Raw genomic sequence first — 22,359 nt, 5'->3', positions numbered from 1 at the left:
GTCCAATAGGAGCTACAGCTGCTGGCCTACACCACAGCCATAGCAACAGCAGATCCAAGCCATGTCTGTGACTTACAGCTCACGGCAATGCCAGATCCTTAACCCGCTGAGTGAGGCCAGGGATCAAACTTCGCCCTTACGGATACTAGTCAGATTTGTTTCGGCTGAGCCACGACAGGAACTCTTTTATTTCAAATTACTTTTTTTGGGGGGCTGCACCCAAGGTGCATGGATGTTTCCAGGGCAAGAATCAAACCTTCACCACAGCAGCAACCCAAACCACTGCAGTGACAATGCCAGATCCTTAACCTGCTGCACCACAAGGGAAGTCCCTCAGATTACTTTTTTTTTTTTTTTTTTTTTTTTTACTTTTAAGGGCCCCACCTGAGGCATGTGGAAGTTCCCGGCCTCGGGGTTAAATTGGATCTACTGCTGCCAGCCTATGCCAGTCACAGCAACTTGTCATCGGAGACTCGTCTGCGATTTACACCACAGCTCATGACAATGCCAGATCCTTAACCCACTGAGTAATATAGGACAGCGATTGAACCCGCATCCTCATGGATACCAGTGAGGTTCATGACTGATGAGCCATGGCAGGAATTCCCAGAAAAATTTTTTTAAAGTCATACTTAAAACATACCCACAGATTTGCCAATGTCTAGGAAGTGAGTCAATATAGGGCTTCAGCACCACTTTTAAAAAAGACAAAGCCTACAAATTCCCCTTAAACCGGTAACAACACAATTGTAGGACTGACCTGGTTCCCTGTTGCTTCTTGCTTTGGATACCTTCTGCCATTGCTCAGGAATCCAAAGGGGAAGAAGTCTGTACCAAGAAAAGCTGTAGTTGGGAAGGAAAATGATGGCCCTTTTACACAATTTAAAATCGAGCATGCTTTTGGTAACACATATCAAAGGCCTTGGAACTAAACAATCCTCATGATAAATAATCCCAGCACAACAGCAGCAGTGGCAGGCCCCAAATATTTGGATTAAAAATTTATGACAATTCCATTCTTTGAAGTCAACATTTTTTTTTCCTTCCCTGCAGCATGTAGAAGTTCCGGGGCTACGGGTTGAATCAGAGCTGCAGCTGCCAGCCTATGCCACAGCCACAGTCATTCAGGATCCAAGCCACATCTTTGACCTCCCCTGCAGCTTGTGGCAATGCTGGATCCTTAATGCACTGAGGCCAGGGATCGAACCACGTCGGTTCCTCAATGCTGAGCCACAATGGGAACTCCTAACTTTACTGTTAGGTTTGCCAAAGGAGGAACACACAAGGCCAAGTCAGAAAAGCAAGAGATTTATTTGGACATCTGAAATGAATGGCCTGAGCCCAAGATGGCATCAGCAAGAGAGATCAACTCCTAACTTTTACCATTAAAAAAATTCTGGATTTTAGCACCATCAAGAAAAATTAGTTTCAGGACATCATCTCACCTCATTAACTTAGAAGAAAAACCAGTATTTCCTATCTCAATATCCTATTTTATTCAGTAAATTAAATTGCAAATTATTTTATTATTAACAAACTCCAAGTGTGCCCACATGGGATAATTCCATGTTGAGAACACTCAAGACATGCAAGCATGAGGGTGAAGCAGTGTAAGCATTAGGCTCCTGATGTGACTCTTTTCAAGGAAATGAAGCTTTGTGATGATGTGGTTACTTAAAACTAGCAGAAAACCAGTCTAAAGGGGACTTTCGGAAATGTTAGCAGTTAGAGAAGTGAGAAAGATAAGCAATAAAACATAGTCAGCTTGGACTCTGGAATCAGACATGGGCCTGAATTCAGATCTTTGACCAAATTATGTTTTCTGTTTTTTTCATCTGAAAAATAGGCCAAATGAGAGGTTGGTTGTGAGGAAATGACAACAAATATATAAGCAATTACTCAACCATGGTACACCTGACATGTATTATTTTGTTTGATTTTCACTGCTCCGAGACAGCTCCTCTGTTACATGAAGTTCGAAGGTTAAACTCCCAGTTATATAGCTACTTAAAGAGGCAGAGCCAAAGTTCTAGCTCGATTTCAAAGCTTGTTTTCTTCTGTACCACACTATCCTAAAGAATTATAATATGCATCTCTTTTAAATCAGAGATTCTTAAAAATTTTGATTATAAGCTTTTAGTAAGTTTACAGCAGACAAATATTTACAAATTAAACATTTGTTTTTACACTAAGCAGCTTCCTCCAATTCTATCAATATTAAATGGTTAGTATAATTTAAAACATTTTCAGTAACTTTCATGTTAACTTAAAATTTAGCCAATTTAGGAAATGACAAACCAGCTAATTGAATACATTACAGAAATTTATTCCTGGCTAAGGAAACTGAGGTAATTAAAACTGCTTTCACAACACTCTTGTAATTGCTCCTCACAATATACAAAGGCAACCCATTTACAAAATAGGGACTTGAAACTTGGCATCCAGTTTAACATGCTCAAAAATGAATCATTTTTTCAAGTCATCTAGTGAAAAAAAAAATCTATTTTAAGCATATAAAATATCATTATTCTAGAATAAAAAATAGAAATAACTTCTACACATTCAAATTGTGCTACTTATGTTCAACTTTCCTACTCCTATACAACTGACATGTAAAAAGTCATTTCCTGATTTTTCCCTGTACATCATCACCATTACTGCTCAAAGACACTCTATAAAGCTAGAAGCATCTTGGGCTGGAGTTGAAGGAAAACAACTATACCACAGGAGAGTAACAGTCCCGAATCACCTAAGACACAGAAGAGGGATTTCATTCCATGACCAACACCACAATTCATTTGAACAGGTCACCAAAAGAGCTGAGCATGGCTTCTCTATTCTGCCCAGAATTCTTCCATAAGATTTGTAATCAACAACAAAAATCATATGGTTCCAGATTTGCAAACTGTTGACTTCTCTACCCATTAAAAGTTGTGTATCAGCTAGGAAAAATTATCTAGTTGTAACCTAACTTTTAGTGGGAAGCCAATTTGCAGGAATTGGTTCTGACTTCAGGGGTGGAAAAAAAAACACAACTTCTTGAAAAGGTAAAATAGCATAAAGCATTTAATATCTAAACAAATCAATCTGTTAAGAGTAGTAGTCACAAAATATGCTTAATATAGAAACCCACATTTATGTCTTTAAGAAAAAGTGTAAATTGTATTTTACCTCAAAACATAAATTAACCCACTTAAAGAATCTGCAGTGGTCAAAATCATGGTGAATTTTAAACAACGTCAGAATAAAATAACCTTAAGTACTTTACACTGCTTTATATCTAAAAAATGCTTACAACTTCTCATAAAAATAGTCTGAGGCAACTATTTTTTCTTTTATTCTTTAACAGACACTTTCAGCATTATGGCAACATTCTTAAAATCTTAAGCTTCACAGACTTTCAGACATTCAAATACTATGGTCCCCTTTCCTTTGATGTGAAGGTTTATTCAACTAGAAAAAAAAAAGGCATGGTAGACAACTTAATACATTTTCACCAAATTGAAAGTAGTACAAAAGTTTTAAGACTCTACAGAACTACACATCGTACCTAATGTGTCATTAAAAATAGAAGACAGTACTTTCTTCAAATAAAACAGCATATTGGTATGCTGTTAATACATCCACCTTTTAATGTGTACTGTCATTCATAAATTATTTACAACTTCCACTGTGTGAAGAGAACTACAATGTAAATTTTCTGCAAAACTGGAAAAAAGCAATACAAAATTTGCGAAAGCTTATGTTTCATATTATACAAAAGTAAGCCAGTTTTTCTCTTCAAATACCAGATGTTTTATGCAGTGATATTTTGGACATATTAGAGTAATTCTTGAGGGTGTTTTAATGCTGGAGGTAAATTTACTGGCCTTGACTCTTCATCCAGGAGTACTAGATCTTCTATTTCACTGCCTCTGTATTTCCTTTTACAAATTTTTACCACCACCTTTTTCTTAAGAAATAATTTCAAGGCTTCTCTTGATGCAACTGCTTTTGCATTTTCTTTGCTTTTTCCACAGCCAGTGCCCAAATACACAGATTTACACCTCAATTCACAAACAATGCTTTCTTGAGAGCTCTTATTTTGAGGCAGATCTGCCAGTTCTTTCAGTGGGACAAAAAACACATCCAGTGTTGCTTTCAGAGCCTCAATAGCTGCGTTGAGGAGCTCTCCATGATTCACATTGGGACTAAAGCCACCAACAGCTACCAACTTCCATGCCACGGTTTTATACAATCTATTGAAAAAAGGTTGCTTCTGCTTCACATCTTCATTGGTTAACTTGCAACAAGAGAATTTGACAGAACTCTCACTTGACTGTGAAGTACTTTTAGAAGGCAACTGTGACATGCTAGACTGAGAACTACTCTTAGAAGCCAGCTGGGACACACCTGCTATGGAAGTGCTTTTGGAAATCAGAGAACCACCAGTCTGGGAACTGCTCTTGGAAGCTAACAATGATGCAGCTACCTGTGAAGTGCTTTTGGAAGTCAGCATCGATGTGTTTGTGGAGGTGCTGCTCTTGGGGGTTAATAAAGATGTGCCTGATGAGGAACTGTTTTTAGAAACCACTGATGCAACACTTGCCTCTGAACTAGTTTTGGAAGTAAGCCCACTGGAAGCTGTCTCTGAACTAGGTTTGGAAGACAACAGTGGCAACTCGACTTCTGAGCTTCCTGAGGCGCCCAACAAGGGCACCTCTATCTCTGAGATGCTTTGAGAAGCTGAAACTGAAGAGCCTTCCAAACCACTCTTTTTCGGTGATCCACTTTGTTGTCTGGAATCGGTGGACTGGGTCACATGACTATTCACACTGGACTTCAACAACGAAGAAACCAATGACGCTGAACCATGTTTATCTGGAGCTTCTGATTCAGAAGCTTTTCCAGACCCTACCACTGTTACCTGAGAGGAAATGCTGCTGCTGCTTTGGCTGGAAACAGATCGATCTCCATCACTCGTAGAGCTATTCTGACTTGGGGTACCAGAGCTCCGAGTCGAGTTCCCACTACTCTCTGATATGGCAGCTGACCCTGAACATGTCGAGCTATTCTCCTGCTGAGCTGATGCACGTTCTGTTTTGGCAAGAATTTTTGCATGATCTTGCTCAACTGCAGAATTGCTTTTTCCTTCTATGGCTCGTTTTTTCATTGGCTCTTCTACCCCTTCTGAAAAGAAAAAGATACGTGACTAAGCCTTACCTCACACATACCAGGTAAAAATTTACAAGACAAGTACTCATATTAGAATAAAGGCACAAGGAGTTCCCATCAGGGCTCAGTGGTTAACAACCCGACTAGTATCCATGAAGACTCAGGTTCAATCCCTGGCCTTGCTCAGTGGGTTAAGGATCCAGTGTTGCTGTGAGCTGTGGTGTAGGTCGCAGATAAAGGTCAGATTCTGCGTTGCTGTGGCTGTGGTCGGCAGTTGTAGTTCCCATTCAACCCCTAGCCTGGGAACCTCCATGTGTCACGGGTGCGGCCCTAAAAACACACACACACACACAAGTAAAATAAAGGTGCAAGGAGAAAATATTTCAGGACTAGCAGATTGTTTAAAAAGTGTACAATAAATTCATTAATTTCTTTTAACAGTGGGGAATAACATCAACAATTTCTAATATTAAAAAATCAACAGCACAGACAACACTCGACACTTTACAATCTCACACAAAGGAAACTATCAAATTCAGAGCCTAAAACACACATACAATTTAACATTCCAACTTGATTAATAGCATTATGTAATTGTTATTCTATTTATTATGTAATGTTATTCTAACGTTAAAAAATTAGTAGTAACAGTAATTCCTAATTACATCAAACTTAAGTTCTAAACTCCTATGTATGTTCACATCTATGATCTGCTAACCATTGCTACTCGATATCCCTCTTTTCTTCACCTTGGCAACCAGTTCGTCTCTTGTGGTATGGATTGGAGCATCTGTCACTTTGATGCCTTCAGCCATACTAAGAATTTTATCCATAACTTTTTGAGGGTACCTGTTAAAAAAAAAAGAGAGAGAGAGAGAGACACTTTAAAAAGTGTTTCTGCTAAGCTGCCACCTCTGGGGTACAAAAACAGGCCACAGGAACTGCCATTTCCTGGTTGTAATCAAGAAACTGCCCCAACCACCAGGAACTTTGTTTCCTGGAACCCCATAAACAAACGCGCCAGGGTCTGGGAGGCGGGGTCAATCCTTACCAACCTAGTTTAAATTTAGCGTCCCTCTCCCCTCAAAGCTTTGTCAGCTCAAGGCCAGCAACTCCACCAGCAGCTCCCCAGTCAACGGGGGCACCTCCAGACGGTTCATCATGTCGGCTTCTGGGAGGGATGCCCTTCTCGCCCTTAGAGGGCAGACGGCACCGCAGCTTCCCGCGCTTCACCGCTTCCCCTCCACGCCTAGGGCTCCGGGCCCCAGGCCGGGGCAGAAGCCAAATCCAAGAGAGCTGCTCAGGGAAGCCTGCTCACTCACCGGCACCCGAGGAAGACGTGGTTGGCCCAAGCCATGGAAAAGGAGATAAGCTGCTGCAGCTGCCGATTTCGGGTCCCGCTCTCCGCATCGGCGGCCTCCTCCGGACGAGCGGAGGCAGCGCCGCCGGCGGGGGCCAGGTCCCCGGCGTTGCGGAGCAGGAACTCCCGGCGGTGGCGCCAGTGTTTGTCGGTCTCGCCGTCGCAACGCAGCGCCTCCACCCAGGCGGCTACCCGCGGGTTCTGGCTCAGGTACTCCGACACCTCCTGCGCCATGTTGGGCCTGAGGGTCGCGGAGGCCAGGAGCGGATGCTGCACCGAGAAGGTGGCGGGGAGCGCGGGCGAGCGGCCCTGTCACTGAGGCCTGCACCGGCGGCTATCCAGAGAACGCCCCTCGGAAGGCCCAAACACCAAACAACAGAGCCGAGAGCAGCTGAACCGCCCACTTCCGCCCGCCGCCGGCTCCTTCCCTTTTATAACCTCGCCGCCGCCGAGCGCCCAAGCGTCCTTCCGGCGTGATCCGGCTCTCCCAGGACGCTTTGCGGCGCGCGAGCAGCCGCGGCGCTGCAGCCCCGGCCGCAGGGGAGGGGAGGGGAGTGGAGGCGGGGCGAGGGGAGGTGGGCGTGCGCCTCCCGCCCCGCTAGGGCGCGCGGCCAGTGGAGTCGCCCGGGACCCCCTCGGTCTGGACTCCAAGACTCCTCGTTTCCGGTCGGCTTTGTGACGCCGCGCCCTCTGGCCGCCTCCCTCCCGCGCCGGGAGGGCCGAGTTATCGCGTGCGGGGCGCGTCCTCCCGGACTTTAGCCGCCGCCCGGACGCGAGGTCTGGGCGTCTCGGCAGTAAGACGCCGATTTTGAGCGGGCCAGAGTAAACAAAACTCGCTCCAAATTTCCATTATGCAGAAAACGGCTTCCAGCTCTGTAGACAAGTGTAGACAAGCGAGGCCTTCCGAGGCAGTCCGGGTCGCGGGGCATTCAGGAATGTGCGGGCGCATATTAACTTAAATTGTACTAATAATAAAGGTAATAAGGTAATATTTAATCCTGTTCGGGGTTGCCTTGTGGAGCCCAGTCTTTGAAAACTAGTCCTGGCCCTACAGACTTGGGTTTGGTTTACGCAGTTCAGCACGGGCAGTACGTCTTCCCCTCTGGTGGGTTTTAGTCAGTAACTTAAACGCTGCGCCAAGGACCTGCAGTCTCTGTCGTGTCTCCTTAGATTAACAAACAGTAGCCCCGCTGGTCGATGGTCAGGAGGCGACTTGGGAAAGTGCGTTTGTCTCTTCGCCTCAAATCTTCCCCTCTTAAAGCTTTCTTTTTTCTTTTTTTTTTTTTTTTGCATTTTTTAAATATTTGAGTGTCCACACTTAAATCATTACTGCCGGCTTGCCTGTTGTTTCCAATATTATTTCCAATAATATTAGGCATTTGGGTATTTTATGGTTAATAAAATTTAATAAAAAGATAAGTGATAACATAATGATAAATTACGAAATAATAAAATTTGCTTTCACTAAATATTTGTTGATTTTGAATTTAAAATAATTAGAATAGGAGTTACCGTCATGGCTCAGTGGTTAACGAATCCGACTGGGAACCATGAGGTTGCGGGTTCCCTCCCTGGTCTCCCTGAGTGGGTTAAGTTTTCGGAGTTGTCATGAACTGGTGTAGGTCGCAGACACGGCTCAGATCTGGCGTGGCTGTGGCTGGCAGCCGTAGCTCTGATTAGACCTCTAGCTTGGGAATTTACATATGCCCTGGGTGCCGCCCTAAAAAGACAAAAACAAAAACCAACCAAACAAACAAAAAACAATAATCAAACAAGCAAAAAGAAAGAAAAAGCCATGTAATTTATATGCATACTGGAATAAGCAAAATTCAGCTAGTAAATGAAATCAATAGTGCCCACTTTTCCTGCCATGCCAAATGAAATGACATAAAAGGCATAGGCACAGAGAACTGTTGAAGCTTGGGATTTTGCTTCTAGTTTTGCTCTTCTTTCCTATTTCCCTAAAGCTTTAGAGGGGTGAAAATATGTGGGAATCTGGCAATTTAAAAGACTAGAGAAATTTCATGGTGTTTTCCTTTCATGTATTCTTTGGCATGGGGGAAAGAGCAAGTAAAAGAATCTGTGCTTACATACCTGGATGATATTTGCACATTTTAAACCAAGAATTTTCTCACTTTTTTCTTTTCGTCTTGTAGCCTTCCACCCAGGGGCTTCATTGCCTTGCAGGGAGAGCAAATAGAGCCTGGATTTCAAAATCCATTGTTAAAGTTATAATAAAAGCAATATGGTCAGAAAGCTGGAGTTATTTCTCGTTTGCAAAAGCCAGGTACTTGACAAAAAGATACATGTTTTGGTTTTTTTGTTTGTTTTTGTTTTTCCTTAAAAGTTTGAATTTGCACATGAAGATTCAAGGCATAGACCATGGACCACAAAGTTAAGAAGAGTACTATATATTGGACTAAAAAATTTTTTTAAGCCCTCTCACCATACAAAGACTTAATGAACTGGAGGGAGTAAGGATTCAGAGAAAAAGAAGGGAACTTTCGAAAATCAATGTGGGGCGGTGTGGCTTCGATTAGGAGTAGGGAAGTGTTGACTCTCTCTGGACCATTAGAAGTAGACAGCCCATTAGTGCCCTGAGCCAGCTTGGGTTGCCTTTAGAGGAGAAATGAGAGAAGTGCAAATCAAAACTACAATCAGGTATCAGCTCACACTGGTCAGAATGGCCATTATCCAAAAATCTACAAATAGTAATGCTGGCGAGGGTATGGAGAAAAAGGAACCCTGCCACGCTGTTGGTGGGAATGTAAGCTGGTGCAGTCACTATGGATAACAGTATGGAGATTCCTTAAAAAACAAAAATGAAGTAGTTCCCTTGTGGCATAGCAGGTTAAGGATTTGGTGCTGTCACTGCTATGGCTTGGGTTGAGGCTATGGTGTGGGTTCAGACCCTGGGCCAGGAACTTCTGCATGCTGAGAGCATGCCCCCCGCCCCCCATAAAAACCAACTAGGGCTACCATATGATCCTGCAATCCCACTCCTGGGCATGTATCAGGAGAAAACCATAATTTGAAAAGGTACATTGACCCCAATGTTCATTGCAGCAGTATTTACAATAGCCAAGACATGAAAGCAAACTAAATGTTCATGAATGGGTAAAGAAGATGTGTGTGTGTGCGCCTAGTCATATCTATACTTGTCAGGATGTGGGTTTGACCCCTGGCCTCTCTCAGTGGGTTAATGATCCAGCATTGCCACAAGCCTCAGTGTAGGGTGCAGATGTGCCTGGATCTGGCGTTGCTGTGGTGTAGGCCAGCAGCTGCAGCTTTGATTCAACCCCTAGCCTGGTTCCATATGCTGCAGGTGGGCAGGTGTGGTCCTAAAAAGAAACAAAACAAGACAAAACTGCTACATTGTGTCTGAAGAAATCTAATGAAATTTCTGGAAGATGGCTTCCCCATGGGATATACTGAAGGGGATGGCCCCTGGCTCCTGAAAAGGATCATAGAAGCCAGCAAGGGATCAAGGAAACATTTGTGAGGAAGGTCTGCATGTGGAATATAGAGGTTTGTGTAGAGCAAATGCTGTAGTCAATGTCATGGTAATGGCTTGATTTGTGCACATTCCACAGTAAAGGGAAAAGTTTTACACAAAACAATGTATGAGGTCACAGATCAGTCAAAATCACAGTGGTGATGTGTGTCCTGAAAGTCAAAGATGAGAGTGTTTTAATAGTCCCCTGTGTCAGAAGTTGTGAAAATTAATAAAGAAAAACATCATTTAAAATGGAGTGGGGGAGTTCCCGTCATGGCGCAGTGGTTAACAAATCTGACTAGGAACCATGAGGTTGCAGGTTCGATCCCTGGCCTTGCTCAGTGGGTTAATGATCTGGCATTGCCATGAACTGTGGTGTAGGTTGCAGACACGGCTCAGATCCCAAGTTGCTGTGGCTCTGGTGTAGGCTGGTGGCTACAGCTCCAATTAGACCCCTAGCCTGGGAACCTCCATATGCTGCGGGAGCGGCCCTAGAAAAGGCAAAAAGACAAAAAAAAAAAAAAAAAAAAATAGAGCGGGGAAACCAGAAGGAAGAGCTCTTAAGCCTTATCACTCAAGGTCAATTGTAGACCCAATAAGAAGTGAGGTACCTTTGCATCTCCAACAAGAAAGCTACTAGGAAGAATTTCTCTTGGCCCAGCAACAGTCACAGTCAGCCAAACAGAAGCCACTACACTTCAAACTTCCAGTTTCTTCCAATGGACTCACTGTTTAGAACAGCCCCGCCGCTATAAAAGTTCCCTCCTCTCCTTCAGCCTCTGGATTTTCTGTCCTTTGCCATCAATTTGTGTGTTCTGAATTGCAGTTCTTTGCTATTGCCCGGTAAACCCATTCTGTGGGGAAAATAACTGTTCTACTGTTTTAGGTCAACCCTGTGGAGAATACAAGTAAGGGGAATACAGGTATTAACGGTCAGATTTAGAGACTGGAACCATTGGCTAGCTTAGCAAAGGCAGTTTTGGTGCAGTGACTTGGAGGCAGACTCAGTCTTGTAGTAACTTCAGGAGCAGGGAACAGAGACCTTTGACTGGAAAGGCACGCATGCACGAGGGAGGGGGGAGAAAGAGAGAGGAAGCTGGAGAGGGTCATGGGGTCCAAGCAGCTTTTACATTTAAGAAGGGAGTAACTGGAGCATGTGCATCTGCTGACTGGGAGGAGCTGGAAGATGGAGGGTTTGAAGATACTGCAGAAAGGGGGGCTAATGGACAATTTCTAAGGAAGTCAGAGGGGCTGGGATCCAACACTCAGGGGGAGAGATTAACCTCAGGTAGACAGAGAGACATGTCCTCCATTTTAAAAGAAAAATAAAAGGTTTATAGGTTTGGAGATGGGAAGTTGAGACGCAGTCTGTGTGATGGAGAAGAGAATGCTTGAAATGCACATTTTAGAGAATGGAGGAGCAAGCTGCCTAGATAAACATAGTTTAAGTTCTGGCATTTTTAAATAAATTATAAATTACACATGCATGCAAAAATGAAATGTTTAAAGAGAATTTAAAGACAGAAAAAGAACGTGAAAATCACCCTCCCTTCTCAGTCTGGTCTCACTCTATAGATGTCCTCATTAATGTCAATTTCTGTCTCCGTTTCTTCAGGTGACTATTTTCAAAACTCCAAGTTATATGCTTACACTTGTATTTCTTGATTTTTCAACTTTAAACATTTTATTTGCCTCTTGAATGTAAAAGATGGTAGGCGTTCCCGTCATGGCTCATCGGAAATGAATCTGACTAGTATCCATGAGGACACAGTTTCCATCCCTGGTCTTGCTCAGTGGGTTAAGGATCCGGCGTTGTTGTGAGCTGTGGTGTAGGTTGCAGATGTGGCTGGGATCCCGCATTACTGTGGCTGTGGTGTAGGCCAGTGGCTACATCTCTGCTTTGACCCCTGCCCTGGGAACCTCCATATGCCCCCGGGGGTGCAGCCATCAAAAGAAAAAAAAAGATGGTAAATCCATATCACTTACACTCCTTTCCTCCTCCCAATTTTTATTATTTTTAGTGTTCTGTTGGCCACCTGTCATAAATATTATACTTAATTTTTAATTTCTTAGCCTATCAACTTTAGACAGCTTTTGATTCCCACATCATGTGGGAAGACAATTCTGGCGGGGAGACCATATGGCCAATATTTGGACACTCCAAAATATCTAGCTTTAAGAGAAAGTCACATCCCTAGTGGTGAACTGGGAGTGGGTGGCAAATTCTAAAGCATTTCTACTTACCGGCAAGGTTTGTGCCATTTTGATTTTACATTAAGCCCTAACATTAATAAATGTCAATAAATGTGTTTGCTGCTGTGTGAATTAAATAGGATTGTGAAGTTACATCTTTCATTGGGGATAGTTCCTAAAAGAAGCATGTAAAATGAAACTCAGATTGACATGATAACACTCTAGCTTCTTTTCTTGCAGCATAGCAATTACCGCAGTTTTAGAAAAGCCCCTTGGTCAACCACTGATGTGAACAAGTAGGAAACAGTGGGCTTTCTCTACAGGTTCACAGATTCTAGTTTGATTAAATTTCAGTTGCAAGGAATGACAAATAATGATGTGAAATGGCTTCTGCTTAATCATAAAAGGGATTTTATTGGCTGTATGACTGAAAATCCAGGGAGTAGAATTTTGGGATCTGGGTACTCAATATAATCAGGAAGCCTGTTTCTTCTCATCTCTAGACTTGGCTTTCTCTGCGTTAGCCTCCATCTCAGACAAGCTCTTCTTACACAGGGGCAAGATGCTTCCCAGCACCCATAGCATGTACAACTCCCATAGCTCAGCAACTGCTTTGGGAAGAGAGCTTGTCTTTGCTGATAGTTTCTGCCATTGTCCTGAGGTTCTGTTGGGAATCCATGGATTCTGTTGGGACATATGTTTATCCCTCAAATAAACACTCCATCCAGGGAGATGAAATACTCTGATTGTACAGGTCTGAGTTGAGCATTTACCCTAAGAATAAGAAAACATCTGAGTAGGGTCAATATCATGGAGGGGAAACAAACTCAATAAATGAAAGAATTTACACTCAAAAATGTGAAGATAACAGCCATATGCCCAGAAGGATCACCAAATACCAGAAAAGATTTTAAAGAAAGAATGACAGTAAGGAGTTTCAAATGACACAAGGAAATTCTTCTGTGGGAAGCCTTCTTATCAGAAAACTTCCTTTCCTCCACATCTTAACCTAAATGATAAAATCTTTCAATAGCAATTATTACATTCCCTTACATAATATTATATATTATATCCCTCCCCAAAACAATTCCATCTTCTTAGTCTTCATGTTCTTCCTAATACCAATAAGATGGGGATATTAATTTCTGTACTTCCTCACCTTTTTGTGACGTGCTTCATTCATGCCTTATCTGTAGTTTAAACCTAGGAGTGAGATGCGGCTAGAGGTCAGACAAAAGTTCATCTTTGAAGAAGAACAGTTCAAGTTCCCATAAAATAATAAACTTTATCCTGGCTCTTCAGAATCATGGAAAGTTAGCACTGGAAGGAGACCTTAAGATCATGCGTATTTTATAGATGAGGAAACTGAGGGTCAGAGTGGCTAAGTGACTGCTCAATGTCAAAGAAATAGTTAATGCACAAGCAAGAATGAGAAACCAAAGAAAATAGTCTATTGTTTTCTGGTTTAGGATGCTGTCCTGTTACATACTGCTCCTTGGTGGAGTGTAACTTTTATTAACTCACACAGTATAGTGGCTGCAAAAGAAATAGGGACTGAGCTAACACATGTTAAGTCCAGGAACTAAGAAACAGCAGCAATAATCCACTGAATTATTGGGCAATTTGCAAACCTGGAACAGGAAGCACTGATATGTGTGCCTCCTTGTATCCAGGGCTCTAATACATGAATGTGTGATTGCCTCGAAACTGTGGGCAGGAGAAGTAGAAAGGTATGTTCTACTTCACTTAACTTAGTGGTTAAGAACAACCATCTGGGAATCATATTCCTGGGTTTCAATACTGGCTCCATTATATATGTTACCATTGTGGCCTTGGGCCAATTGTTTAACTTCAGCAAATCTTTGTTTTCTTTTTCTTTCTTTTTGTCTTTTACGGCTGCACCTGCAGCATATGGAGGCTCCCAGGCTAGGGGTCAAATAGAAGCTGTAGCCACCGGCCTACACCATAGCCACAGCAACTCGGGATCTGAGAGCCGCGTCTGCGACCTACACCACAGCTCATGGCAATGCCAGATCCTTAACCCACTGAGCAAAGCCAGGGATTGAACCTGCATCCTTGTGGATGCTAGTTGGGTTTGTTAATCACTGAGCCACGACAGAACTCCAAATCTTTGTTTTCTTAATTGTGAAACAGGGATAACAGCACCTATGAATTGCAAGGAATAAATGAGATCACACTTATAAAGAGAATAGGTCAGTACCTGGTACATAGCTTACATGCAATAAATGAATTTTAGAAATAGGTTTTAAGTTTTAATTGGTAATGATGCAGTTGCAATGGCTGTTTTTGTTGTTGTTGTTGTTGTTGTTTATGTCAGTAACATCTTTGCAAAGAACTAAGTTCAGTAGGGACTAATATCAGTCCACAAATACAAGGTGTAAAAAGAAATGTAACTATTTTTTCTATGATTGAATTTATTTCCATTTTAAGGGCCCATTCCACCAAGTAGTGGAAACTTAATTTCAGTCTATTTAGGATATTGGGAATCCTTTCCAGGGAGATCACATGGCTTTGAGGCACAAGGGCTGGGGTGGGGGGTGGTGGTCAGGATGAGGAGCTCCCAGGCATCCTTTGAAATATCCATCTTTCCTACCACTTCTTCAGCCTCCTCATCCCTACAGCAGGGCCTCTAGGTCAGAGGACTCTCCTTGCCAGACTCATGCCTCCTGGGGACAGGTGGACATTCCATTGCATGTTGGACAAGGCTGGGTGTGGGACTTCAAGGCCTCTTCAAGGAGATAGAACTCAAAGCCTCTGGCCAAGACCAGAATTACCTGACCCTTATCTTCATCCGACCCATCTCATTGTAATGCCTCCTCCCCCACTTTGAGCAACTTAGCCTACTCCTTCCTGACCCCTGCTGGGAAAGTTGTGCGGCCCACTCCTCACCCAGCCCTGATATGGGCAATATATGCCCCCAACCAACCAGCAAGTGTATTGGAAAACCCCATCTTTCTCTGACCAATCGGCAGGTCAACGGCTGTATTGTAAGACCTCTCCCGACTTCCTGGGCTATAAAAACAGACAGGACCACATGCACGGTGGGGAGGGGATTTGTCGGGGGGGGGTGTCAACACTCCCTGATGGTCAGGAAGTTGTCCTGCTGCACTAGCAGCATCTCTTATCTCATAAATTTTCTTTCTCTTCTCCCCTCTATGAGGCCAGAAATTATTCTTCCGACCCACAGGCACAAACCACCACGGGAGGGATACTGAGTCTCTATAAGGCTATCTCGGGGGCTCAGTGGCCCTGACAAGTCTTGCCGTCACTTCTAGTTCCTCCCCCATGCTGTGCTGGGAGGAAGGGTGCTCTGGGTATCTTGCAGCTTCCCTGGGTTCTCCTGGGGATGACGTATGTGTCACCTTGCTCAGGGATCCCCAGGCCTGCTGGGGTTCTCAACAGCCTCCCCTCTCTCCTTCCCCATCCTCCCTTTCCCCTGCAGTTCTGCCATGAGGGAAAGTGTAGCCTGGGCCGGCGTGGGGACCCTCCTCAGGGATGCTGCCAGCAGCCTGATTATCTTGCTTCCTCCCCTTCAATTTCTTTCCTTTGAAGAAATTTCTTATCTGGGTAACAGTAGCCTGGTTCTTTATCTATTCTTGAAACCTATAGTTATTATACCCTACCTGGGTTTTTGACCTATAAAGGTCAAGACGTTGACCCCCCCCCCACCCCGGCTTTTTAACAGCCACACTTGCAGCAGATGGAGATTCCCAGGCTAGGGATTGAATTGGAGCCACAGCTGCCGGCCTGTGCCACAGCCACAGCAACACCAGATCCTTAATCCACTGATCAGGGCCAGGGGTCGAATCCAGGTCCTTATGGATACTAGCCAGGTTCATTACCGCTGAGCCACAGTGGGAACTCCATACTTTGCCCCTTTTGCCTTCTGCATTCTGCTGCATTATGCAAAAGGCTGGGAGCACAGCACACCCTGCATCTCAAACTAGAAAAATAGTTATAAAAGTTAGCAGCACCTCTAGAAATCTGAAGAAAATGGGGAGAGGAAGCATCTTTAGCTGCATCTACCAAGGCCTTCTCAGATAGTAATGCTAGAAACTAATTTACAGTTTTTAGAAGTGATTTCTTTAACTTTGTTGAGTAAGTAGAGTCATCTTGCGGAAAATTTGCAGGCTCATAAGGAATATCTGGGTCGATGGAGTCATTCTTTTATTCTTTCATCTCGCAAAGTACCTATTAACACCCTACCCAGGGTCACACCAATGAGAAGTTATAAAATATAATGGGGGGGAGGAAATAAAGCTGAGGGGTAGAAAGTGTTCAGCAAGTGGCCTGAACAGAAAGAACGAACGTGCTGAAAGCCTTTGATGGGCTACTAAAGGCAACACTTAAAAAATCCCATCTTCTTCTCCTCTCTCCTTCTATGCAACTGTTGGTTGAATAAGGATGAGTTTTTAAAAACCTCAATTAATTTTAAGGAAGGAAACAAAGTAAGTGTTTTTCTTCTCACCAGGGAAGGCAATTTTGATGTTAAACACCTCATTGATAGTGGTAATACTATGCAGTTAATTTTGAAGATGGGAACAAAAGAAGTGTTTTCATTCTCACTAGGGAAGGCAGTTTTAAACACCTCATTGAGGGTACTACTGCCAGGCTCATTTGGGACTTGATAATAGCTCCTCTTGACAAGACAATACCGATCATCGCAGGGTGAAACCTACCAGCACTTAGACGAGTTTTCACCCCCACCTACCAGCAGAGGCACATTTTCTCTGTTTCCTGAAAGGAGTGTTGAAGTGCAGTGCAATCCAATTATTTTTACAATGCCAAGGCCCATGGAAATGAATTCAGGAGCTTACCCCATTGATTTCAGTGGGGCTCGGGTGCAGTGAAATTGATTCCACAGGGCTTTGATACAGAATGGGGGGGGGGGTTGTATTCACATTGGTGTATTTTTCCAAGCTAGAGTTTAAGAGGATCAGAATGCTCCTTTTATCACTGCCAGATGAAACTAGAACTCATAAACAGGAAGGGAAGAGAACTTAGTCGTATCACCTCCATGACAGTACTTTTGCTCACTTTTGTGTGGAAAATCTCGTTGCACTTTTCAGTGACTAGACGCAGACATCAGCTGCGTGCAGACATCGGCTTAGAGTGCTAAGAGGAGCTTGAAGGGTTGGACTGTCTGGCAGCTGGAAGTGGACACAGCATTGCCTCAGTGGCTCTGGGTCACAGGGCCCTGGACTGACTGTCACTTTGGCTTGTCTTGAAAGACAGGGCTCCTCATATTCTAGTTTTTGGTTCAGAGAGAGGAGATGTAATATACCCATTACAAAAAAAACAAAACTGGAGAATTACTTCAATTCTCTTGTGACGTGGTGGAATTCTATTACTGGCACATTCCATGGTGGATGCCATTTCCTCATTTTTAGGAACGTCAGGAATGATTAGGAAACAGGCTCAGAGAAGCCCTTGAGCAGTGCCTCACACTTGATTTCCAGGCCAGCATTCTTCCTACAAGCCCTGGTTTCAAGAAAAGAAGAAGTTGGGGAGTTCCCTTGTGGCACAGCGGGTTAAGGCTCTGGCGTTATCACTGCAGCGGCTTGGGTCACTGCTGTGGTGTGGGGTTTGACTCCTGGCTCAGAAAAAAAGAAAAGAAGAGGTGGGCCTCCCACCTCCTGAAGTCCCTGAGTCAGCACAAAGAAAGCACCACTTCCAGGGAACACGTTGCGCTTTAGTTAACCTTGTTTGAAGAATTCACAGAGCCTGAAAAGGCAAGGAGAAAATGCACACACATTTGATACCAAATCCAAGGTTGCTCTGCTCACTGCATGACAGGTCAGTAAATTTGGAGATGAGTTGTTGGGGCAAGGAAGAGTGACTTTAATCAACTTTAAAGCTAGCCAGCAGACCAAGGAGAGGGCAGACTAGTGTCTCAAACAAAACAAAACAAACAAAAAAACAAACAAAAAAAAACCCATCTAGGTGTTCCCGTCGTGGCTCAGTGGTTAACGAATCCGACTAGGAACCATGAGGTTGTGGGTTCGATCCCTGGCCTCGCTCAGTGGGTTAAGGATCTCTGGCGTTGCCATGAGCTGTGGTGTAGGTTGCAGACACGGCTTGGATCCCAGTTGCTGTGGCTGTGGCTGTGGTGTAGGCCGGTGGCTACACCTCCAATTAGACCCCTAGCCTTGGAACCTCCATATGCCTCAGGAGCGGCCCTAGAAATGGCAAAAAGACAAAACAAAACAAAACAAAAACCACTTGCCTTAGTCTACTTTTATACAGAGCAAGGGCAGGGGGAGGGGCCAATGGTCACTCACTGTCACTTGCTCGGGTGAAGGGCCCACTGCCATGCTGACCAGTGGCTGAGCAAGCCCACAAAAGGCCTTGCTAATGGCAGAGCAGCACGTGTGTCTGTCTGGAGTGAGAGTAGACACCTGCCCCACAGTTCCCTTCCCAGCTCCCACCTGAGCAACCTGGCTAGAGGTTGAGATTCCAGAATGGCACCTTCATGGGCCCAGTGGGGAGAGTGGCGCGATGCCCAGGAACTCTACTGTAGTGCTTTCTTTGGGGGGCTTTTACATTTAGGAATGGAATTGCATTCTTATCAAGGCACTCTTGGGTCTTTCTGTAAGCAAGAGGTAGGTTTTGAAATACTAAGGGGATTTTTGGAAAGGAAACATGGTCAAGCGATAAGATAATGTTGGCCAAGGGTTCCGCACTGAAATGTTCCAAAACAAAAGCCCTCTAGAAAATATGAAGCATGCTGTTTATTTTGTTTCAGAATAATACCTAGGATATCGCCTTGGCTTTGACCATATTGGGCCATTTTTCTCTCTCTGGGTGCAGTTGGTGCCTCTCCAAGTGCAGCTGAGAACAAGCTTCAGTAACTTCAAATGTTAATGCAGTTTTCCAGCACACTCCATCACGTTTCTGCCTGTAGAATCCCCTCCTGGATGTTTTAGCTTCCCTCTGGGGCAGCTAGACACTTTCATCCCTTCTCTATGCTTGCTGGGCTCTCAGGAGTCCAGAGAAGCTGCTGATGGCTTCAGGCTTCAGTTCTTTTTGAGGTTCAGTCCAACTTCTTCACATGGCACTTGCTGCCCACTTCGAAGTTTGGTGGCTTCCTGCCCAGCAGCGAGGGCCAGGGCTCCAACGTGTAAGCAGTCCCAAGGCAGGGGCCAGAGAAAACTGCTCCGCCCAGGGAAGCCTCCCTCCAAAGCGCAGGTTGAGGCTCACCCCATCCCTCCTGGTCTTTCTCATGATTCTGGATTCGGCCTCCCTGGAGGTGGGGGAGGGGAGCGATGTATTCCGGGGGACTGCACTCCAATCCACTGAGGGGGGCCTGGGTCCCGCTGAGGAGTTAGTGAAGCCTCAAGCCTGCTCCTGGGGGCTGAGAGTCGCCTTTCCTAGTACAGAGCCCAGGGCCCTTTGTCTTAAGACCAGAGGACCCCTTCTCCATGCGGGTCCCTCCCCCACAGCCCAGTCCTGTCCCCTTTCTTTCCAGGGGCAGCCTTCACTCCCAGGCTTCAGTGCCAGGAAGCTGTGGCCCAAATTGCCTCTGTGCTCCTAGAGGAATTACAAGGACAAAGGCTACCAATATCTCTTAGACTGTCCATCAGACACGCATCTTGGGGCTATTGTGCAGTTGTACAGAAGGCTTCCATGGAAAGGGACTCCTTTCTAGCATCTAATGACAGAGAGTAAAGGAGAAAAGCCGAAGGTCTTTTTCTTCAGCTGGACTTTGGAGACTCCTGAGGTCCCTTCTCTGAGGTCCTAGATCTTATATCTCGCTTTGTTGGTGGAAGGTGGACTCTACTTGGCCTGGGAGGGTAGTGAAGGAATTGGCTTTGCATGGTCATTGAACTCACCCTTTTAGTCTAAGTGACTTTTTCTTTTTTTTTAAGGGCAGGACCCCTGACACATGAAGGTTCCCAGGCTAGGGGTCAAACTGGAGCTACAGCTGCCGGCCTACACCACAGCCACAGCAACACCGGATCCGAGCCAAGTCTTCGAACTACACCACAGCTCATGGCAACACTAGATCCTTAACCCACTGAACGAGGCCAGGGATCGAACCCACAACCTCATCGTCCCTAGTCGGATTCATTTCCTGCACCACGACGGGAACTTCAAGTCTAAGTGAGCTTTGGTAAGTGTCAGATGGCAACTGAGCTTGTGTACATTATTTCAATAATGCCAATTAAAAAAACACTTCTCAAGTATTCCTACACACAATTTATCATTTTCTTTTTTTTAATCAACTTTTTTTTTTTAAATTAAAAAAATTTCGGGGGGAGTTCCTGTCGTGGTTCATCAGTAACGAACCTGACTAATATCCATGAGGACATGGGTTTGATCCATGGCCTCTCTCAGTGGGTTAAGGATCTGGTGTTGCCATGAGCTATGGTGTAGGTTGTAGCTTGGATCTGGCATTGCTGCGGCTGTGGCATAGGCTGGCAGCTGCAGCTCCAATTTGACCTCTAGCCTGGGAACCTCCATATGCTTCGAGTTGATTTACAATGTTCTATTAGCTTCAGGTTTACAGCCAAGTGAATCTCTTTTTAATATTTTGAGGAACCTCCGTACTGTTCTCCATAGTGGCTGTATCAATTTATATTACCACCACGATGGTTCCCTTTTCTCCACATCTTTGCCCAAGTTTATTATTTGTGGTCTTTGAAATTTTTTTATTATAATTGATTTACAATGTTCTGTCCATTTCTGCTGCACAGCAAAGTGACCCACTTATACATTTATATACATTCTTTTTCTCACATTACCCTCCATTATGTTCCATCGCAAGTGATTAGATATAGTTCCCTGCGCTATACAGCAGGATCTCATTGCTTATCTACTCCAAATGCAATAGTTTGTATCTACTAACCCCAAGCTCCCAGTCCCTCCCACTCCCTCCCAATTATGTGTGGTCTTTTTGATGATAGCCATTTTGGCAGGTGTGAGGTGATATCTCACTGTGGTTTTGATTTGCATTTCCCTGATGATTAGTGATGTTGAGCATATTTTCAAATGCCTGTTGGCCATCTGCATGCCCTCTTTTGGAAAAATGTCTATTCAGGTCTTCTGCCCATTTTTTAATTGAATTATTTGGTTTTTTGATGTTAAGTTGTATGAACTGGTTATATAGTTCGGATATTAACCCTTTATTGGCCATATTATCATTTGCATATATTTTCTTAATCCATCATTTTCTTCCTCTTTTTTTTTTTTTTTTGTCTTTTTAGGGCCGCACCCACGTCATATGGAGGTTCCCAGGCTAGGGGTCTAATCAGAGCTGTTGCCGCTGGCCTACACCACAACCACAGCAACTCAGGATCTGAGCCGCGTCTGTGACCTACACCACAGCTCATGCAATGCCGGATCCTTAACCCACTGAGTGTGGCCAGGGATCGAACCCACAACCTCATGGTTCCTAGTCAGATTCCTTTCCACTGCACCACAATGGGAACTCCATAATCCATTATTTTCTTAAAGTGGTAGGTATAGGGGCTGAACCTGCCTCTTCCAGCTGCTGGCAGCTCCAGGGGTTCCCTGGCCTCACTCCCATCTGCCTGCATCTTCATGTGGTTTTCTCCTCCTCTTTGTATCTCGAATCTCTGCCTATTACTCCTAAAATTGCAAAAGTATTATTGTGGTTTTTAAAATATACACTGTAATCCATGATAGCAGAAGTCTATACTCTTATTTTTCAAGAAGTTCTTCCAGGTGAACTTGAATTTCAGTCTCATTTTTGTCAAGGTCCATTAACACCACCAACATCCACTACCTCACCACCTTATCTGAGATGTTAAGTAGAAGTCAATACAGGTAGAAATTAATTCAGGAAGGATGGCCCTATCCCTATGTTGAGTCTTCTTGTCCAGAAAAATGATATGTCTTTTTATTTGGATTAGATCTTCACTACACTTAAGCCTTCTCTTTTGCTCCCACCCGCAGACAGGTGTAAGGAGGGGCTCAAGAAGGTGGTGCTTGTCTGGTCAAGGCAGCGCCATGGCCCCTTTTGCCGTGGCTAAAGGTGAGCCATCGTGACCATCTTTCTCCCTGGGGAGGCTGCCCTGATACTCAGTTCCTGTCTACCCTTGCTCATCAGGCCCATTCTCCCTCAAGGTCAGTGATGGTACAGGTGGATCCTGGCTGAAAGTTTCATATACAC

General features: G+C 44.3%; 1 protein-coding gene across 2 annotated transcripts; it reads right to left on the bottom strand.

Moving 5' to 3' along the window:
• On the bottom strand, window positions 3,040-7,941 carry CDKN2AIP (CDKN2A interacting protein). 2 transcript variants are annotated; one of them, XM_021074832.1, is made up of 3 exons: window positions 6,477-7,941; window positions 5,904-6,003; window positions 3,040-5,169 (listed from the first exon to the last, which is right to left on the bottom strand). In XM_021074832.1, exons 1-3 carry the CDS (start codon window positions 6,746-6,748, stop codon window positions 5,161-5,163), a joined length of 381 nt encoding a protein of 126 aa, XP_020930491.1. In that variant the 5' UTR covers window positions 6,749-7,941; the 3' UTR covers window positions 3,040-5,160. The 2 variants fall into 2 exon arrangements, with proteins under 2 accessions (XP_020930491.1, XP_003133380.3); XM_003133332.5 differs by having other exon boundaries at window positions 5,873-6,003; window positions 6,477-7,922.

The sequence above is a fragment of the Sus scrofa genome, chromosome 15 (assembly GCF_000003025.6).
Source record: "Sus scrofa isolate TJ Tabasco breed Duroc chromosome 15, Sscrofa11.1, whole genome shotgun sequence".
In the NCBI taxonomy this organism is placed as follows: Eukaryota; Metazoa; Chordata; class Mammalia; order Artiodactyla; family Suidae; genus Sus; species Sus scrofa.
This window is presented reverse-complemented; position numbering and strand designations above follow the sequence as displayed.

Coding starts and splice junctions, on each gene's coding strand:
- CDKN2AIP (XM_003133332.5), bottom strand. CDS start 6,748: ATGGCGCAGGAGGTGTCGGAGTACCTGAGCCAGAACCCGCGGGTAGCC. Junction 6,004..6,476: donor CACGTCTTCCTCGGGTGCCG/GTGAGTGAGCAG, acceptor TTTTTTTAACAG/GTACCCTCAAAAAGTTATGG. Junction 5,170..5,872: donor AGGGATATCGAGTAGCAATG/GTTAGCAGATCA, acceptor TTTTCTTTTCAG/AAGGGGTAGAAGAGCCAATG.